At 43.4% G+C, this 20,223-nt stretch overlaps 1 protein-coding gene across 1 annotated transcript in view; it reads right to left on the bottom strand.

The window, feature by feature from the left end:
• ATP10D (ATPase phospholipid transporting 10D (putative)) overlaps nt 1–20,223 on the bottom strand; it is a 168,032-nt gene that overhangs the window by 82,213 nt on the left and 65,596 nt on the right. The window contains exons 4-10 of the mRNA XM_040418908.1: nt 14,052–14,253; nt 13,320–13,405; nt 12,872–12,978; nt 11,471–11,602; nt 10,715–10,842; nt 3,119–3,371; nt 637–869 (exon numbers count right to left, since the gene is read on the bottom strand). Coding sequence (XP_040274842.1) covers nt 637–869; nt 3,119–3,371; nt 10,715–10,842; nt 11,471–11,602; nt 12,872–12,978; nt 13,320–13,405; nt 14,052–14,253 — 1,141 coding nt within the window. The remainder of the gene's footprint in view (nt 1–636; nt 870–3,118; nt 3,372–10,714; nt 10,843–11,470; nt 11,603–12,871; nt 12,979–13,319; nt 13,406–14,051; nt 14,254–20,223) is intronic.

Here is a 20,223-nt window from a genome sequence, read left to right on the forward strand (position 1 = left end):
AAAACTAAATTAAACATGCGGTTAGGTTAACAAGAATATGAATGTGTTAAAAATATATATTGGTTTACTTACCACATTCCCTTTGAGCCGCCTCAGATTCCCCAAGGTGTCAACTAGTTGGAAAGTTATCTCCCTCCAGAGACGCTGGGTCCGCTGATGGTCGGCATGGTGGGGTCGGTATGGTCCCATAAAGTGGTACATGCCTCCATCAGTTGGATGAGTAGTTCGCTATCGATTTCAGGGACAACGAACCCCTCATCTTCCCTGAACCGATCTCACAAACGGAAAACCAAAACGCCAGTGTGAAAGTAGCCTTAACAGTCATCCAATTATCATAGGCAGGATTATAATGAAAGATAACACCTCAACAAAGTCAACAAGCCATCTTCAGACACCAGTGCCATGTGGCTTCTGTACATCATATCTATAACCTTTTGTTAACAAGAAGACCAGCAGCTCAGAAAAAGATGATGCCCCCATATTAGTGAACAGAAAATAAAAATAAAAATAGGAGTAGAAAAAAAAATGGTTTCAATTAGTAAAATAAATCAAGGTGATTCCCTTTAAAAAATACTAAAACATAAATGGTATATGCAATACAAACTCTTACAAAGTTACACAAATGACTAATCCTACCATGGGGCTGCTAAATGCAATGCTTCTGGAAACTGGTGCAGAACCAGGCTCATCGCCTTCTTGCAGATCTGACCCGGTTGCAGACTTGTTCAGCGACTTGTTGCTTGGGGTTCTCCGTACAGACCTTGGACTGTGACTTTTTGACTTGCAGGTTGCCCTTTTGGAGGGGGAGACACCATCCTGTGTATCTTCATAGTGAAGATCAGACTCTTCATAGGTCTCTAGTCTCTTAGCTATAAATGCAAATGGTTACTAAGTTCATAATAAGAAACATCCCAACACAACTCTATGCTTAGTTAAACAGAACATGTCATGTTGAAGATGGTGTCTGATCTGAAGGGAGCATGTTATAGAGCTGGCAGAGTGGAAAAGACATGTATACAGAGATAGTTGTCAATTACTGATAGGACCGCGTCCTTATACTGAATCTTTTTGGACAAAACTATTATAATTGAATATGAAATATATATATATATATATATATATGCAAATGCGGACAGCACACTGTGTGCTGTCCGCATCCATTTCGTCCCCATAGAGAACGAATGGGTCCGCACCCAATAAACGGACCCATTTTCTGGACGTGTGAATGGAGCCTTAGTTTGATCATAGTATACAACAACTGTACTGTTTGCCAAATATATAAAACGGTGACTGCAAACTCACCCGATGACTACCGCGTGTCTTATGGAACTGTTTCAATAAGCAGCAAATTGAAAACTCTATAATTGCCACATTTGGATACATTGATGGCCATATCGATCTTATGGCAATAAGAAAAGCATAGCAGGAAAGTTTGTATCAACGGGACAGTTCATTAATTTCTCCTAGTACTGCTGTGGTATTTATTCAATTTGCAATGGTGCGTGAGCTCCGCACCAACTGTTTATAGGGACCGAGACTGTGTTGTATTCTATTTTATATATTTAGTGTTTTTATACAGAATATGGTGTTTTATGTATATTTTATAGAATTCTAGAAAGTAATTCATGCAATTATATTATTAACAAGAAGACGGACATTTTTTACTGATTGTACTGAGCAGCTAAGTGGTATAGCAGTGTCATATTTCAGTGAGCTCCCTTTCTTGATATTGTTACTTTTTACTAATATTTTAATCTGAAGCAATACAGAGAATCACTAAGTTGGGGGTGGGGGCACCCACATCATGGGGCATCACTCGGTATGGAGGCCACTTAAAAGGGAAATCAGACTGTGTAGGGGCACTTAGAGGACATCACTTTGTGTGGGGGCACTTACGGGGGCCTCATTCTGAGTGGGGGGACCTTTTTGCAAATCGGATGCGGATCCATTTATTTCAATGGGGCTGCAAAAGATGTGGACCGCACCATGTGCTGTCCGCATCCTTATGTCCGTTCCGCGGCCCAGAAAAATAAAAAATAAAAAATATTTTAAAAAAAATAGAACATCCTATTCTTGTCCGTTTTGCGGACAATAGGCATTTGAAACATACTGCTGGACCTGCGGAAGGGAAAATGCGGAATGCACACTGCCAGTATCCGTGTTTTGCGGATCCACAATTTGCGGACCACAGAAATGTGCATGAGGCCTAAATCTTCAACTGCCATCAGCTATATGTTCTGCTAGAAGCTACGGTAGTTACAGGGAAAGAGCTGCAGCAGAAAGGACATGCTCCTGAGCTGCCAGGCTGAAAAGAATCTAGCAGAGCAATTGGAACAATGAATGGGGAGATCTCTGGATCCATGTAAGGTACATGGTTGGTTCTAGCTTTGCTAGAAAGAGGTTGTCATGTACTATATCAGTGATGGTGAACCTTTTAGAGACAGAGTGCCCAAACTGCAACCCTACCACCCACTTATTTATCGCAAAGTGCCAACACTGCAATGGCAATGAATACCAATATAGTATGTCTTCCATGTAATTTATCTATAATAACCTGCCTACATTCAGTGCGCTGCCTGTGCCATTCATAGTGCGCCCTGCGCTGATGAATGGCAGGAAAAGTCTAAGGCATATTGGTACACCATAGACTTTTCCCAGGGCACGGGTGCCCACAGAGAGGGCTCTGAGTGCCGCCTCTGGCACCCGTGCCATAGGTTCGCCACCACTGTACTATATGATGTCAGATTTCCATCTTTTACATCCGTAATGGAATAACCCCTTTAAGAAGACCACTGCTTATCCTGAACAGATTTCCAGTTACAGATTTTCACTTTCATTGTCTATTATGCATGCTGGCCATCTTGAAGATCATTGCCCCACCCATACTCAAGAATACAAGTTTTCAGTACAATTTTGGGTGGTCATCTCAATGAGGTTTCACTGTGTATGAGGTCTATGATGTTTAGTGAGCTACAGACAATACACTTCTTTAGGACATACTAGATGCTTCCAACAAGTAGACGTTTTCTCCGAGAGCACAAACACAATTTACATCAAAGACTTTATATCTGAGCCACAATGAAAAGGAGTGAGCTACTTTTCATATGTAAAGACATACCATTGTCCTCATGGGAGTATTCCACACCAGCAATGCTGCACCTTCGGAACACCATCTTGTTTTCAGTCAACGTGCCTGTCTTGTCGGAAAAAATGTACTGCACCTGACCTAGATCTTCACAAATATTCAGCGCTTTGCACTCTATGAGAGAATCAGACTTCTCACAGTAGAAGTCCTTGTCATTCTGGATGAAGAAGATCTGTCCTAGCTTAACAAGCTCAATGGAAACGTACAGCGAAATTGGAATCAACACCTAGAAAACAGTATATCAGTTCTAGATGATACAAGCACTGTTAATACAGTCAGCAGGTAAGCAGCATAACTATTAAATGGGTTGTCCAAATCATTACAAGTGATGACCAATCCTCAGGGTAATCCATCCCTATGTGATGGGCAGGAGTCCGACACCCAGCACCCCCTGCTGATCAGTTGTTCTTTAGTAGCTCTGGTGTCGGAATTCAATGCCAGAAATACACAGCTCTGTCCGGTCTGCTCCCATTAAAATAAATGGAAGAAGTGCTACAGTAACTGGTTCTGTCCACTGCACAACGGAAGATAGGCCACAACTTGTAAAGTGACAACCCCTTTAAGAATAAATTCAGATGCTGCCAATTATTTGTTTAGTCTGAAAACCCCAACAACATGTAGTAGAAAAAAAAAAACAATGGTAATTCCGAACAAGCTGTTCATTTCCAAATTCAACTCAGCTGTGGATATGCCACAGATTTTACCCTTTGCAATAAAATCTGCATGTAACATGTGGAACTTGCAGCAGATTTGCCCCCAAATCCCCACTATGCCTGGACTCGCCCCAACAGTTCATGTTAATGGTTTTGGTGCGATTTTAGAAAACTGTGGCAAAAACCATGATAGTGCCTGGGACACTGGTCTTGAAAAGCGCATCTACATTTATACATCCGTTAGCAAGTGACCAAGAATAGTTTTCCTATCCTTGCTTTTCCCCACAATTCTGCATCTCTTCCATTCATGGTTTACACACTATGATTATATTATAGTGGTTAGATCAGGAGTGTATTACAGATGTACCTAGTCACTGATGCTCCCTCTTCCAGTGTTAAGGGCACCGTGCTTGGGGACATGTCACCACTCAAGCCAGTGAATGGCTGAAGCTGTACACATGACCATGAACGGGGACATCACACTTCCAAGTCCACAGGGGAGCAGAAGCAGTGGGGATCAGGGATGCCAACCATCCAGAAATTTCTGGACAGTCCGTAAACATAGGTCCCTTTTCCTGTGTCTGTGAAAAAAATAGACCTGTCGGAGATTTTTCTTTAGGCTGGTGGTACTTGACTAGATTATTTTGGAGGTAATGATCATGATTTTACAGCTCACATTAAATGCTAATAGTGAGTTCTGATCAGTATATTGAGCTATATATGTCTTGTCTGAAGCTTGCTGCTACACCCAGCTTTTCTACAGTCTGATATTGTCCATCCCTCTCATCTCTCCTTCTAAATCCTGGTATGTCTTGTCTGAACTATTAATGTCTCTTTCCCTGCTGGATTTATTGAGTATTTGTTTACATTGACTATTTCACCCCTGTATCTTGTCCTCCTTGATTAGGCCAAATGTACCCCCTCCCCTCTTGGTCACACCTGATTGAACACTGAGTGGTATAAATCTAAGGTCCTAGGTCTTTTCAGACCTTGGTCTTTCCAAATGCAACATCTCTCAAGTGCAACTCTTAAGTGCACAGACTGAATTATACCAGAATTGGACCACAGGTAATTACAGACCTAGTTCATGCAAACAATGTTTAAATTTTTCATCTTACTGTTCCCACTTGTCAACAACCTCCTGAAATACCCCCACGTTCATTCACCCATCTGACAGCTTGCACAAACCTGCTTGGCAACGTAAAACACTTCCTTCACAAACGCACACAGATACCTCCTGCCCTCTCCTATTCTCACCTATTAAACACTTTCTCTGCTTCTCCTTACTGCTGGTGATATCTCTCCAAATCCAGGCCCCCCTCAGCAAATCCCCACTATCACCTCTACGTCCCAATACAAATCTCCTTCTACAAATTTCTGCAACCCCTTCAACCTAATAACCATTCCTGTGACCCCTGCTCCTTTGGTTCCTCTTGCAGGAGCATTATGGAACACACGCTCTGTCTGTAACAAACTGTCGGACATTCATGAACTTTTTATCTCTCAAAACCTTTCCTTTCTGGGTCTCACAGAAACATGGCTGACATCCTCTGATACCTCCTCCCCTGCTGCACTCTCATATAGTGGATTTCAATTCACTCACACCCCCGCCCCGGCTGCAAACATGGTGGAGGAGTTGGTCTTCTCCTATCAGACACCTGCTCCTACAGCCCAACTCCACTGCCACCCTCCATTACGCTCACCTCATTTGAAGTACACTCTGTTCGCATCTACTCTCCCTCCAACCTCCAAGTAGCCGTCATTTACCGCCTACCAGGCCCAGCCACCATCTTTCTTGACCACTTTAACACCTGGCTACTACACTTTCTTTCTGCCGACATCCCCACTATCATCATGGGTGACTTCAACATCCCTATTGACACCTGCCACTCAGCAGCCTCTAAACTCCTATCGCTCTCTTCCTCCTTCGGCCTATTACAATGGTCTTCAGTTCCCACCCACAGAGATGGTCACACTTTGGATCTTATCTTTACCCGCCTCTGCTCCCTATCTAACCTTTCTAATTCGCCTCTCCCCCTATCCGACCACAACCTACTCACCTTCTCTTCTGCTGCTCCCCTGGTCCACACACTAACACACCCCCGCAGGAACCTTAAACATCTAGACTTTCGCTTGCTTTCTGACTCTCTTCTCCCACTCTCTACCATCTGTTCCCTCCAAGACCCAGATGCTGCTACCACCCTATATAACACCACAATAAGTACAGCTCTGGACACTGTTGCCCCCCTCACACACAACAAAACCAGAAAAATTAACAGACAACCCTGGCACACCAACCTGACCAAAAAAAAACAGACAAGCTTCCAGGGCTGCTGAGCGGTGATGGAAGAAATCCCATTCAAAAGATCATTTCACCGCATACAAGCAATCCCTCCTCATATTCAAATCCTCACTCGCTGATGCAAAACAGGCCTACTTCTCATCTCTCATATCTTCCCTGGCCCACAGCCCTAAACAACTTTTTAGCACTATTAACTCCCTTCTCCGTCCCCCAGCGCCCCCACCCTCTCCTCTCTTCTCAGCTGAGGACTTTGCCAAATGTTTCAAACAAAAGATAGTCAACATCAGAGAAAGCTTCACTACACAGTCCCCACAGACCCTCTACACAACTGCTCGGTCCTCTTCTCCCAAAACCCGCTTCTCCACCATTACAGAAGAAAAACTCTCCACTCTACTCTCCAGATCACATCTCACCACCTGTGCACTTGACCCAATCCCATCCCACCTCATCCCTAACCTCACCACAGTGTTTATCCCAGCCCTAACTCATCTCTTCAACCTATCACTAATCTCTGGTGTCTTCCCCTCTGCTTTCAAACACGCTACCATTACACCCATCCTCAAAAAGCCTTCACTTGACCCATCTTCTTTGTCCAGTTATCGCCCCATATCACTGCTTCCATATGCCTCAAAGCTACTTGAACAACATGACCATTCTGAACTGTCCTCTCACCTTTCCTCCTGCTCCCTCTTTGACCGCCTACAATCTGGCTTCCGACCCCACCATTCGACTGAGACTGCCCTCACCAAAGTCACCAATGACCTACTGACAGCCAAAACCAAGAAACAATACTCTGTCCTCCTTCTCCTTGACCTGTCCTTTGCCTTCGACACGGTCGACCACTCCCTTCTGTTGCAAACTCTCATATCTTGGCATCACTGACCTGGCCCTCTCCTGGATCACATCATACCTCACAGACCGGACGTTTAGCGTCTCCCACTCCCACAGCTCCTCGTCTCATTCCCTTTTTGCTGGTGTCCCCCAAGGCTCTGTCCGTGCTTTCCTTAACTTTAAATCTGCGAAAATGCTTGTACATGCCCTCATCATCTCCCGCCTAGACTACTGCAACACTCTCCTCTGTGGCCTTCCATCTTGCACTCTCGCACCCCTCCAATCTATCCTCAACTCTGCTGCCCGACTAATCCACCTCTCACCCTATTACTCCTCTGCCTCTCCCCTCTGAAGTGAATTCGCTGGGCAATGGGGAGCCAGTGAAGGGATTGGCAAAGTACTAAAAATACATACAAGGACGTCCATAACCTGTCCCCTCCCTACATCTCTGAGCTACTTTCCCGATACACCCCCACACGCACTCTCCGATCCTCACAAGACCTCCTTCTCTCCTCTCCTCTCATCGCCTCTTCCCACAATCGCCTCCAAGATTTCTCCCGTGCATCCCCCATACTCTGGAACTCGCTACCCCAACATATCAGACTCTCACCTACAGTGGAATCCTTCAAAAGAAACCTGAAAACCCACCTCTTCAGACAAGCCTACAACCAGTGACCCTGCTGCCTCCATACCGCCATGACCAACTTCGCCCACACCTACTGTGTCCTTCTCCCATACCATGTAGATTGTAAGCCCTCGCGGGCAAGGCCCTCTCTCCTTCTGTACCAGTTTGTAACTCGTCTTGTTTATGATTAGTGCAATTGTCTGTATTATGTATACCTCTTCTCATATGTACAGCGCTATGGAATGAATGGCGCTTTAATAATAAATAATATTATTAATAATAATAATATACAGGTATTACTTATAATCTGTATCATTTATTATGGTTTTCCTATTTGTCCGTAAGAAATGTTGGCTGTCCGTGATTTTGGGATAAGTTGTCAAGAAAAAAAGAAAAAAAAGTCTGGTTGGCAACCCTGGTGGGGATGGGGAAAGAGTGCTGGTAAGTTTCTTTAGGCAGAGCAGGCTCGTCAGTAAAAGCAAAAAAAGCAAGGGACCACTGTGTTACTCAGCAGAAATGGCCAAAATCATTAAAAACAAAAAGATAGCATTTAGGAATTATAAAAATAAAAAAAAACACGAGGATGACAGGCAAATTTATAAGATTAGGCAGAGAGGCCAAACAAGTTATAAGACCTTCTAAAGCACAGGCAGAAGAGAAATTAGCTCAGTCAGGGAAGAAAGGCGATAAGGCATTCTTCAGATACATAAATTAAAAAAGGAAACTAAAACAAGGAATTAGAAAATTAAAAACAAAAGGAAGGTATATGGAAGAAGATAAAGAACTAGCTGACTGCTTTAATGAATACTTCTGTTCGGTTTTTACAAAGGAAAATGAAGGAAAAGGACCTCAGTTAGGAAAGAAGACTAATAAATCTTTTGATGCATGTGTCTTTACAGAGGAAGAGGTTCTAAGTCAGCTATCTAAAATTAATACAAATAAGTCACAGGGGCCTGATGGGATACACCCAAAGCTATTAAAAGAGCTCAGCGGTGAACTAGCAAAACCATTAACAGACTTATTTAACCAATCACTGGCAACAGGAGTCGTCCCAGAAGATTGGAAATTAGCAAATGTTGTGCCCATTCACAAGAAAGGTAGTAGGGAGGAATCGGGCAACTATAGGCCAGTAAGCCTGACATCAATAGTGGGGAAATTAATGGAAACCATACTTAAAGGAGAGGATTGTGGAATATCTAAAATCCCATGGATTGAAAGATGAAAAACAGCATGGGTTTACTTCACGGAGATCATGTCAAACTAATCCTATTGATTTTTTTTGATTGGGTGACTAAAATAATAGATGGCGGAGGTGCAGTAGACATTGAATATCTAGACTTTAGTAAGGCTTTTGATACTGTCCCACATAGAAGGCTTATCAATAAATTGCAGTCTTTGGGCTTGTACTCCCATATTGTTGAATGGATTAGGCAGTGGCTGAGGGACAGACAACAGAGGGTTGTAGTCAATGGAGTATATGTATTTTTTGCTGATGACAAAGATTTGTAACAGGGTTGATGTTCCTGGAGGGATACACCAAAAGGAAAAGGATTTAGGAAAACTAGAGGAATGGTCAAAAATCTGGCAACTAAAATTTAATGTTGATAAGTGCAAGATAATGCACCTGGGGCGTAAAAACCCAAGAGCAGAATATAAAATCAGTGATACAATCCTAACCTCAGTATCTGAGGGAAGGGATTTAGGGGTCATTATTTCAGAAGACTTAAAGGTAGGCAGACAATGTCATAGAGCAGCAGGAAACGCTAGCGAAATGCTTGGGTGTATAGGGAGAGGAATTACCAGTAGAAAGAGGGAGGTGCTCATGCCGCTCTACAGAGCACTAGTGAGACCTCATTTGGAGTATTGTGCGCAGGACTGGAGACCATATCTCCAGAAGGATATTGATACTTTGGAGAGAGTTCAGAGAAGAGCTACTAAACTAGTACATGGATTGCAGGATAAAACTTACCAGGAAAGATTTAAGGACCTTAACATGTATAGCTTGGAAGAAAGACGAGACAGAGAGAATATGATAGAAACTTTTAAATACATAAAGGGAATCAAAAAGGTAGAAGAGGAGAGAATATTTAAAAGAAGAAAAACTGCTACAAGAGGACATAGTTTTAAATTAGAGGGGCAAAGGTTTAAAAGTAATATCCGGAAGTATTACTTTACTGAGAGAGTAGTGGATGCATGGAATAACCTTCCTGCAGAAGTGGTAGCTGCAAATACAGTTGAGGAGTTTAAGCATGCATGGGATAGGCATAAGGCCATCCTTCATATAAGATAGGGCCAGGGGCTATTCATAGTATTCAGTATATTGGGCAGACTATATGGGCCAAATGGTTCTTATCTGCTGACACATTCTATGTTTCTAGATTCCAGACAATCTGTACAACTGCAATGGAGGTCAGACAACCCCTCTATGTCTTTCACAACCTTTGTGTTTTAGGCCTTTGGTTACTGGCAGACCACTGGACTACTTTAAATGTCTGGTGGGTCTGAATGTAACTCTGCAAGATCATTTCTGAACATCTTTGCTCTGCCTGTAACAATACAGAGATTGTGCCGTTGCAGGGAGTCCATCTGTCATTGTTCTTACCTTCCCAAGTGTTCTTTAAACGACAAACAGAAATAAAGATGTTCCAACAATTAAGTTATCAATCACTTAAAGGAATAAAATTAAATACCTAAGAGCTAGCGTGAGTTAAAATACTATACCTTTATTATTTTTATGTAGATGGGCATCAATACAAAGTGTCCAAAAATAATTTCCCAAAAGAAAAAGAAAAAATGGATAAAGAAAAATAAGATCTTCGTATCAGGAAGATAATAGGGTAAAAGGGTAAACGTTCCCTATTTTACCCTAGACATTTCTCAGCCCAGGGTTATCCCCCTGATGGTGGAGGTTCCCTGTCCTCATTCCTCAACGAGTCCACTCCAGACTATTGTGTCTATGGCCCATGGTGGGTGCCGTAAAGCACATTTCTAAATGATGTGCACAGCTCAGGGAAGATGGCAGCCCCCATGTACAAAAAACAGAATAAAAAAAAATAAAAAAAATCTACAGTCAGAAAATAAAAAAAACTATTAGAAAATAAGGAGATGTGTAACTAGTTGGTTTTAACTGGCAGAAAAAAAAAACTGTGAACCATTACCTGCAAGATGATTATCATTGTCCAAAACATATAGAAGCCAGCCAATGCTGGAGACAACCACCCCCCACTAGGTTCCGGCAGGATGAAAATTGGAGGTTCTGGATATCCTTGCAGCCATATTCCGTATCCTATTATTTAAAGCAATACAAAGACAGTCAGGTCTAAAATGAATATGATAGGGATACAAAAAAAAATAAAAAAATCAACAAAATCATCCTTTTTTACACCAGGAGACGAGCTGAACTAAGCAAAAAACATTTCTACAACATTTCACCCGCCAAACGATCAACGGAAATATAAAGCTGACGACCTAGGTTAGTTTCACACTGGCGCTAAACTGTTCCAGTAGAAGAATAACTTGCCGGGGGGGGGGGGGGGGGGGGGAGTTCATCGTATCTGACACTGCCGGATACTACCTTTCCACACCAGAGCCAATTGACTATAATGGGACCCGGCCTGTTTCCGGCATTAGTGCTAGGACTCGGCCGGAGAAAAACCTCTGCTTGCAGTGGAATGTGTCTTGCAGAATCTTGGCACTAATGCCAGAAACTGGACAGATCCCCACCGGGTCCCATTACAGGCATGGGACCTGGAGGTGGTCCGGCAGTTTCTGGCTATGCCAGATGCAATGAACTCCGGCAGGCTGTTCCTCTGCTGGAACATTTTAGCGCTAGTGTGAAACTAGCCTTAGTCATTGTGTTCACAGGGGTAATAAGTAACGATTTGTAACATGCTACGATAAAAGCTGTAACTTACCCAACGCTCCGAACAAGCACATGATGAGTAAAAGCAGGACACTCCACAATATGTCAGAATTCAGCTGTCTTTCCAGTTGGCTTCGCTTGTATCGGGGACCACTATTGTTCAGCATGGTTTTGGTATCATGTCCTAAAACAGGGTAACAATCATTGCAAAATCGTTCAGTCATAGTTATGCCTATATGGCCAACAAAGCTTTGTAGTATTTTTCACCCATCTGTCCCCCCCCCCCCCCCCCCATGGATACTACACCGATTTCTAGGAGACCATAGCACGTCTGATTTTTATTTTTATTTTTTTCAGATCCTGTGTGCCTAATCTGTAAATCTCAGCTCACGCCCTATTTTTGTTCATATTTGTGGATGAGAATAGTCCCTTCTATTGGTGGGAGTGAGAAAAAAAAAATCTTTTGGCCGATCAAAATAGGGAAACCGCCGCGTGCATCAGGCTCATCTTTGCTCTCATTGAAAACAGCGGCTATGAATTGAAATCTTGTGGATGTTGCACGGCAGCAAATGTAAAGAGTGAGAGATGCAGTGTAAAGCATTGTGAAAAACAGAAGCACAGAACGACTGAGCCCTGACATTTGAATTAAGACTGGAGGTGGATTTCTGACACCAACTGAGAGGAGACAATGAAGATAACTGGGAAAATAAACAGGAAGTGAGCACTAACCACTTTGTATATAAGAAATCATTGTCTCACAGATTTTGACATGGTCGACAATACATTTTTTATGACAAGAATAAAAGAAAATTCCAAAATCCAGAAACTTCAATGGACTTCAAAGTTATTGGAGTCTGCCGGATTATGGATCTGCTGAGAGTCATGACTTCCATTATATACAGCAGTCATGGCACTAGTGTGAACAGAGCTTACCTATAGCTTAAGCTGCATTTACATGGTGCAACGAGCAGATTATCAGGAAGGAAGCATTACATTCAGCGATCTCCTCCACAGTATTACTATTGTGATCACCTGCCCTTATACAGCTGCATTGTTTCTGGGCAGCAGATCGCTGCTTAGGCCGCACAATTTGCTGCCCAGAAATGATCATTTAGGTGCCCGCATGAACGACAGGATGACCTGATGGACAAGCGCTTTGCTCGTTCATTGGGTGATCGGCAGCACATTTACACCGGCAGATTGTTGGGGAGGCGCGTTTGCAGGAATGTTCATAGCCGATAATCTGCCTGATTACTGCACAAATTAGACTTGACATGTTAAAGGGAGGTCATGAATAAACTGGACTCTTCTCGGGCACACGTCGCCAGGACTACACCAAGTTCTCAGCAGCGCTGTTAGTTCAGGAGAGAAGTGACTGCCCTCTGTTTTGTGACAGGTTCTCTTCAATAAAAAGTGCAGCTTCAATGTAAGCAGTCATTTAAAGTAAACTAACCTGCATATACAACAATGCCGACAACAGCCTCTGTATTGCGCACAGTGCATCCTCTCAAAAGCAAATTTTGTTCACTTAGGCCAATCTTTTCCTGTTCTGAACGAGATCTAAGTTAAAAAAAATTAAATAAAAATAATAAAAATTTATATATATATATATATATATATATATATATATATATATATATATATATATATATATATATATATTAGTGTTACTCAACATGTAGGTTCTTAATAATCTGCTACAATATATAAGGCACCCATTGCGTATTTGTTTGCATACTCCCCTTAAATTGGACAGTGTAGTGGACTATGCTATTCAATAAAGCTACAAAGAGTCATGTCAATGTACAAACATATGCCAACAGGACACTCTCAATGCTTCACTTAATTGCACAAATGGTTTACCTAAAATAAAGATAAACCCAATGGGGTTGATTACTTACAGGTATCCTTTGAACCTTCCCAGGTCACTATTTGGAGCTTCACACTGTATTTTGCTAGAAAACATTTCAGGATCTAACTCCCAGTCCTTGAAGGAAAAGACATGGAATATTATCAGTCCTCATATGCAGTGGTGTGCACCGGTCTCATAGGGACCAATGGCAAAACTTGGTATGTTCCAAATACATGTCAAACCCTCCCCGGCAATACAGAATGCTGAAAAAATTGCTGATTTTACTATATATATTTTTTTGTAATTAAAGGGGTTCTCCGGAAATAATCAGATTTTAGCCATTGAATGCAATAGAAGCTGTAAGTAGTTTATTTGCAGGTGGTGGCTACTGGAAATGCAGTGAATCTATGCCCAGAACAGGAGAAGTAGTTGAGCGCCTGGGCTAGCCTCCCCCTGGGCCCCACAGCGGTTGTGTTGTGTGCCTCCATAGTAGGTACGTCCCTGCTCATAGTTTGTATCAATGCCTTCCATCTCATATTTCTGTTGTGGCTGAGGCTTTGGGTGCTGTTGCAGTGTTTTTGTGAAGCAGCACTAGGTTCACTGTGTGTTGTAGGGAAGGATATTTTTTATTTATTTTTTTTAAACACAAATGCACTGCAAAGCTCTCTAATTATTCAAGAACAGAGAAAAATTTAAAAATAAAAGTTATAAAACCTGGAGAAAACCTTTAAGCAGAAAATATATACTTATAGACAAAAAAAAAAAAAAATTTACAAATTACCATGACGTATCCTTTTGCCACCTGTCTCTGTTTCAAGTTACTTTCACCATCAAGGCTGGATGTTTCAATGTGACAAATTCCATCCAAGTCAGAGGAATGTAGCAGTATCATATCAGCGGGGATGATCTCATCACACTGGAGCTTAAGGAAATTTCCCACCGTCACATCCTTCCAGTAACATTCAACATATTTCTTTTCCTTCCTAAAATGCAGTAAAATACATAAATTTAGTAAAAAGATTATGACCCTGACACATGGAGGCGTCCTCGGTATACACAGGCAGTAATGTGTATTAGTCATCATTACACAGAATGCAAACAGGCCCTTAGCTGAAGGTTAACATATCCAGCTAACCAAATAATGAGTGCTTACAAGACCAATCAGTAGCTGAATCAGAACAGTAGGCATATTAGGAATCTACGGCAGTCAAAGGTTCAGTTTTGACTGATTTGGCCTTTCAGTCCAGCATTCTATGCGAAATGATTTCTTAAAGGGAGTCTATCAGCAGTTTTGAATATGATTAACTAAGTAGGGGCTGGTGAGTGCAGGACAAACACCCATACCATTGTGGAGCTTTTATTAACAAGAGTAGTGTGAATATGAACTTTTATTCTGCTAGAATCTGCTCCTGCAAGTGCACTAGAGGAGGAGCTTCATCAGGAACTGCAACCTGCACCGAGCTGCTCCACAGTGACAGCTGTAGCATCAACCAAGGGACAAGTACAGTGGTCATTCAGGTCTGGGCTTTGAAGCAATGCAATACCGAGAGCACTACCTTGTAAATCTCTGCCTGCAGTGAATCTGCCAGAACAAAACTTCATTTTGACACTACTTCTCTTAACGAAAGATCTACAAAAGGTATGTTTGCCCTGCTCTCCACAGCACCTACTCAGCGCTGTCAGCAATTTAGCATGACAAACTAATATACACTGCTCAAAAAAAATAAAGGGAACACTTAAACACAATGTAACTCCAAGTCAATCACACTTCTGTGAAATCAAACTGTCCACTTATGAAGCAACACTGAGTGACAATCAATTTTACATGCTGTTGTGCAAATGGGATAGACAACAGGTGGAAATTATAGGCAATTAGCAAGACACCCCCAATAAAGGACTGGTTCTGCAGGTGGTGACCACAGACCACTTCTCAGTTCCTATGCTTCCTGGCTGATGTTTTGGTCACTTTTGAATGCTGGCGGTGCTTTCACTCTAGTGGTAGCATGAGACGGAGTCTACAACCCACACAAGTGGCTCAGGTAATGCAGCTTATCCAGGATGGCACATCAATGCAAGCTGTGGCAAGAAGGTTTGCTGTGTCTGGACCGCTACCTCCGCCTTTGTGCAAGGAGGAACAGGAGGAGCACTGCCAGATCCCTGCAAAATGACCTCCAGCAGGCCACAAATGTGCATGTGTCTGCTCAAACTGTCAGAAACAGACTCCATGAGGGTGATATGAGGGCCCCACGCCCACAGGTGGGAGTTGTGCTTACAGCCCAACACCGTGCAGGGCGTTTGGCATTTGCCAAAGAACACCAAGATTGGCAAATTCGCCACTGACGCCCTGTGCTCTTCACAGATGAAAGCAGGTTCACACTGAGCACATGTGACAGACGTGACAGAGTCTGGAGACGACGTGGAAAACGTTCTGCTGCCTGCAACATCCTCCAGCATGACCGGTTTGGCATTGGGTCAGTAATGGTGTGGGGTGGCATTTCTTTGGAGGGCCGCACAGCCCTCCATGTGCTCGCCAGAGGTAGCCCGACTGCTATTAGGTACCGAGATGAGATCCTCAGACACCTTGTGAGACCATATGCTGGTGCGGTTGGCCCTGGGTTCCTCCTAATGCAAGACCTCATGTGCCTGGAGTGTGTCAGCAGTTCCTGCAAGACGAAGGCATTGATGCTATGGACTGGCCCGCCCGTTCCCCAGACCTGAATTCAATTGAGCACATCTGGGACATCATGTTTCGCTCTATCCACCAACGTCACGTTGCACCACAGACTGTCCAGGAGTTGGCAGATGCTTTAGTCCAGGTCTGGGAGGAGATCCCTCAGGAGACTGTCCGCCACCTCATCAGGAGCATGCACAGGCGTTGTAGGGAGGTCATACAGGCACGTGGAGGCCACACACACTACTGAGCCTCATTTTGACTTGTTTTAAGGACATTACATCAAAGTTGGATCAGCCTGTAGTATGTTTTTCCACTTTAATTTTGAGTGTGACTCCAAATACAGACCTCTATGGGTTGAAAAATTAGATTTCCATTTTTTTATTTTTGTGTGATTTTGTTATCAGCACATTCAACTATGTAAAGAACAAAGTATTTCAGAAGAATATTTAATTAATTCAGATCTAGGATGTGTTACTTTTGTGTTCACTTTTTGAGCAGTGTATATACGGCATACATATTAGGGCATCCTTAGACATCAGCCCAAACTGCCTCCTCAGACGTTAGCCAAAACTCCCTCCCCCAACTCAAAAGTCCCTCAGACGTCAGTAAAAAAATACCTCCTCCATCAGCCCTCAGCCCAAACTCCGTCAGGGGTCAGGTGTTAGACATCGGGTGTCAAACATTGGTTGCCTGGGGAGGGGGCGGCACAAACAGTGGCGTACATACAGGGGGTTGCAGTTGCGACCGGGCCTGGCACTCTAGTGTTTAGGCTAAGGGCTGACACCTGATGTCTGGCCCCTGACGGCGGAGGGAGCTTTGGCCCCTGACGGCGGAGGGAGCTTTGGCCCCTGACGGCGGAGGGAGCTTTGGCCCCTGACGGCGGAGGGAGCTTTGGCCCCTGACGGCGGAGGGAGCTTTGGCCCCTGACGGCGGAGGGAGCTTTGGCCCCTGACGGCGGAGGGAGCTTTGGCCCCTGACGGCGGAGGGAGCTTTGGCCCCTGACGGCGGAGGGAGCTTTGGCCCCTGACGGCGGAGGGAGCTTTGGCCCCTGACGGCGGAGGGAGCTTTGCCTGATGGTGGATGGAGTTGTGGATGATGTCCTAATATATATGCCGTATATACACTCACCTATACGGTGAGTGTATACTAATACGGTGTTGTACCCCCTTTTGCCTTCAGAACTGCCTTAATTCTACATGGCATTGATTCAACAAGGTGCTGATAGCATTCTTTAGAAATGTTGGCCCATATTGATAGGATAGCATCTTGCAGTTGATGGAGATTTGAGGGATGCACATCCAGGGCACGAAGCTCCCGTTCCACCACATCCCAAAGGTGCTCTATTGGGTTGAGATCTGGTGACTGTGGGGGCCATTTTTGTACAGTGAACTCATTGTCATGTTCAAGAAACCAATTTGAAATGATTCGAGCTTTGTGACATGGTGCATTATCCTGCTGGAAGTAGCCATCAGAGGATGGATACATGTTCTCATTCTGTTTACGCCAAATTCGGACTCTACCATTTGAATGTCTCAACAGAAATCGAGACTCATCAGACCAGGCAACATTTTTCCAGTCTTCAACAGTCCAATTTTGGTGAGCTCGTGTCTCTTTTTCCTATTTGTAGTGGAGATGAGTCGTACCCGGTGGGGTCTTCTGCTGTTGTAGCCCATCCGCCTCAAGGTTGTGCGTGTTGTGGCTTCACAAATGCTTTGCTGCATACCTCGGTTGTAACGAGTGGTTATTTCAGTCAACGTTGCTCTTCTATCAGTCGGCCCATTCTCCTCTGACCTCTAGCATCCACAAGGCATTTTTGCCCACAGGACTGCCGCATACTGGAAGTTTTTCCCTTTTCACACCATTCTTTGTAAACCCTAGAAATGGTTGTGCGTGAAAATCCCAGTAACTGAGCAGATTGTGAAATACTCAGACCGGCCCGTCTGGCACCAACAACCATGCCACACTCAAAATTGCTTAAAGGGAATCTGTCACCTGCTTTTACCATTTTAAGCTGGCACCATCGCTATGTGGACTAAAGTACCTTATTTCCAACAGTCTTTTTACTTTATTTCGTTTTGTAGTTTTGATATAAAAGCGCTTTTTCTGTTATGCTAATTAGGGGCGTTTTTTTTCACTCTCCGGAGCCCAGTGACGCCTCCCTGCAGTGCCCAGCCCGCCTTAATTTGAATTCCACGAACGCCTCCTGATCATCAAATAACCTCCCACAGCCCCGGCAAACGGTTCCGCCCCCTCCCCGCGTCATAGTCTACCTTATAGAAATGCCCCGTCCTTCTTCCTGTCTGCGGCCAGAAAACTCGCGCAGGCGCAGTACTGCCAGCGGCCTGCGCCATCATCAACGTCCTGAGGGCAACAGCGCTCAGGTCACATCACTGGGCTCAGCGCATGCCCAGTGAGACTTTTGAGGCTGTTGCCCTCAGGACATTGATGATCGCGCAGGCCGCTGGCAGTACTGCGCCTGCGCGAGTTTTCTGGCCGCAGACAGGAAGAAGGACGGGGCATTTCTATAAGGTAGACTATGACGTGGGGAGGGGGCGGAACCGTTTGCCAGGGCTGTGGGAGGTTATTTGATGATCAGGAGGCGTTCGTGGAATTCAAATTAAGGCGGGCTGGGCACTGTAGGGGGGCGTCACTGGGCTCCGGAGAGTGAAAAAAACACCCCTCTGGGCACCTTGGACCCTAATTAGCATAACAGAAAAAGCGCTTTTATATCAAAACTACAAAACGAAATAAAGTAAAAAGAAGACTGCTGGAAATAAGGTACTTTAGTCCACATAGCGATGGTACCAGCTTAAAATGGTAAAAGCAGGTGACAGATTCCCTTTAAATCACCTTTCTTTTCCATTCTGACATTAAGTTTGGAGTTCAGGAGATTGTCTTGACCAGGACCACACCCCTAAATGCATTGAAGCAACTGCCATGTGATTGGTTGACTATATAATTGCATTAATGAGAAATAGAACAGGTGTTCCTAATAATTCTTTAGGTGAGTGTATAAATATAATGATTAGAGCTCCAATGTTCAGAGGATTTGGAGCTCTTTATCAGAAGAGAGAGTAAAATAATAAAATTCTAGCTGCTTGAAGTTGCCACTGGGGGTGGGGGGAGTTTAGGAATTTCTTCTGATAAGAAGTTTCCTCCAGAAGTGTCTGCTCTATGCAGTTTTTAACCACCTCAGCTCCCCTAGCTTAAACTCCCTGAATGACCAGACCACTTTTTACAATTCTGCACTACACTACTTTCACGGTTTATTGCTCGGTCATACAACTTACCACCCAAATGAATTTTACCTCCTTTTCTTCTCACTAATAGAGCTTTCATTTGGTGGTATTTCATTGCTGCTGACATTTTTACTTTTTTTTGTTATTAATCGAAATTGACCGAATTTTTTGCTAAAAAATTAAATTTTGCAACTACATTTCTATATAAATTTTTCTCTAAATTTATTGTTCTACATGTCTTTGATAAAAAAAAATGCAATAAGTGTATATTTATTGGTTTTCGCAAAAGTTATAGCGTTTACAAATTATGGTACAAAAATGTGAATTTCCGCATTTTGAAGCAGCTCTGACTTTCTGAGCACCTGTCATGTTTCATGAGGTTCTACAATGCCCAGACAGTAAAAACACCCCACAAATGACCCCATTTCGGAAAGTAGACACCCTAAGGTATTCTATGATGGGCATAGTGAGTTCATAGAAGTTTTTATTTTTTGTCACAAGTTTTTTCTTACAAAGTCTCATATTCCACTAACTTGTGACAAAAAATAAAAACTTTCATGAACTCACTATGCCCATCACGAAATACCTTGGGGTGTCTTCTTTCCAAAATGGGGTCACTTGTGGGGTATTTATACTGCCCTAGCATTTTAGGGGACCTAAAGTGTGAGAAGTCTGGAATCCAAATGCCTAAAAAATGCCCTGTGAAATCCTAAAGGTGCTCTTTAGAATTTGGGCCCCTTTGGGCACCTAGGCTGCAAAAAAGTGTCACACATGTCGTATCGCCGTACTCAGAAGAAGTAGGGCAATGTGTTTTGGGTTGTATTTTTACATATACCCATGCTGGGTGAGAGAAATCTCTCTAAAAGTCAACATTTCCCTTTTTTATACAAAGTTGTCATTTTAGAGAGATATTTCTTTCACCCAGCATGGGTATATGTAAAAAGACACCCCAAAACACATTGCCCAACTTCTCCTGAGTACGGCGATACCACGTGTGACACTTTTTTGCAGCCTAGGTGCGCAAAGGGGCCCAAATTCCA

This window comes from Bufo bufo, chromosome 2 (assembly GCF_905171765.1).
Source record: "Bufo bufo chromosome 2, aBufBuf1.1, whole genome shotgun sequence".
Taxonomy (NCBI): domain Eukaryota; kingdom Metazoa; phylum Chordata; class Amphibia; order Anura; family Bufonidae; genus Bufo; species Bufo bufo.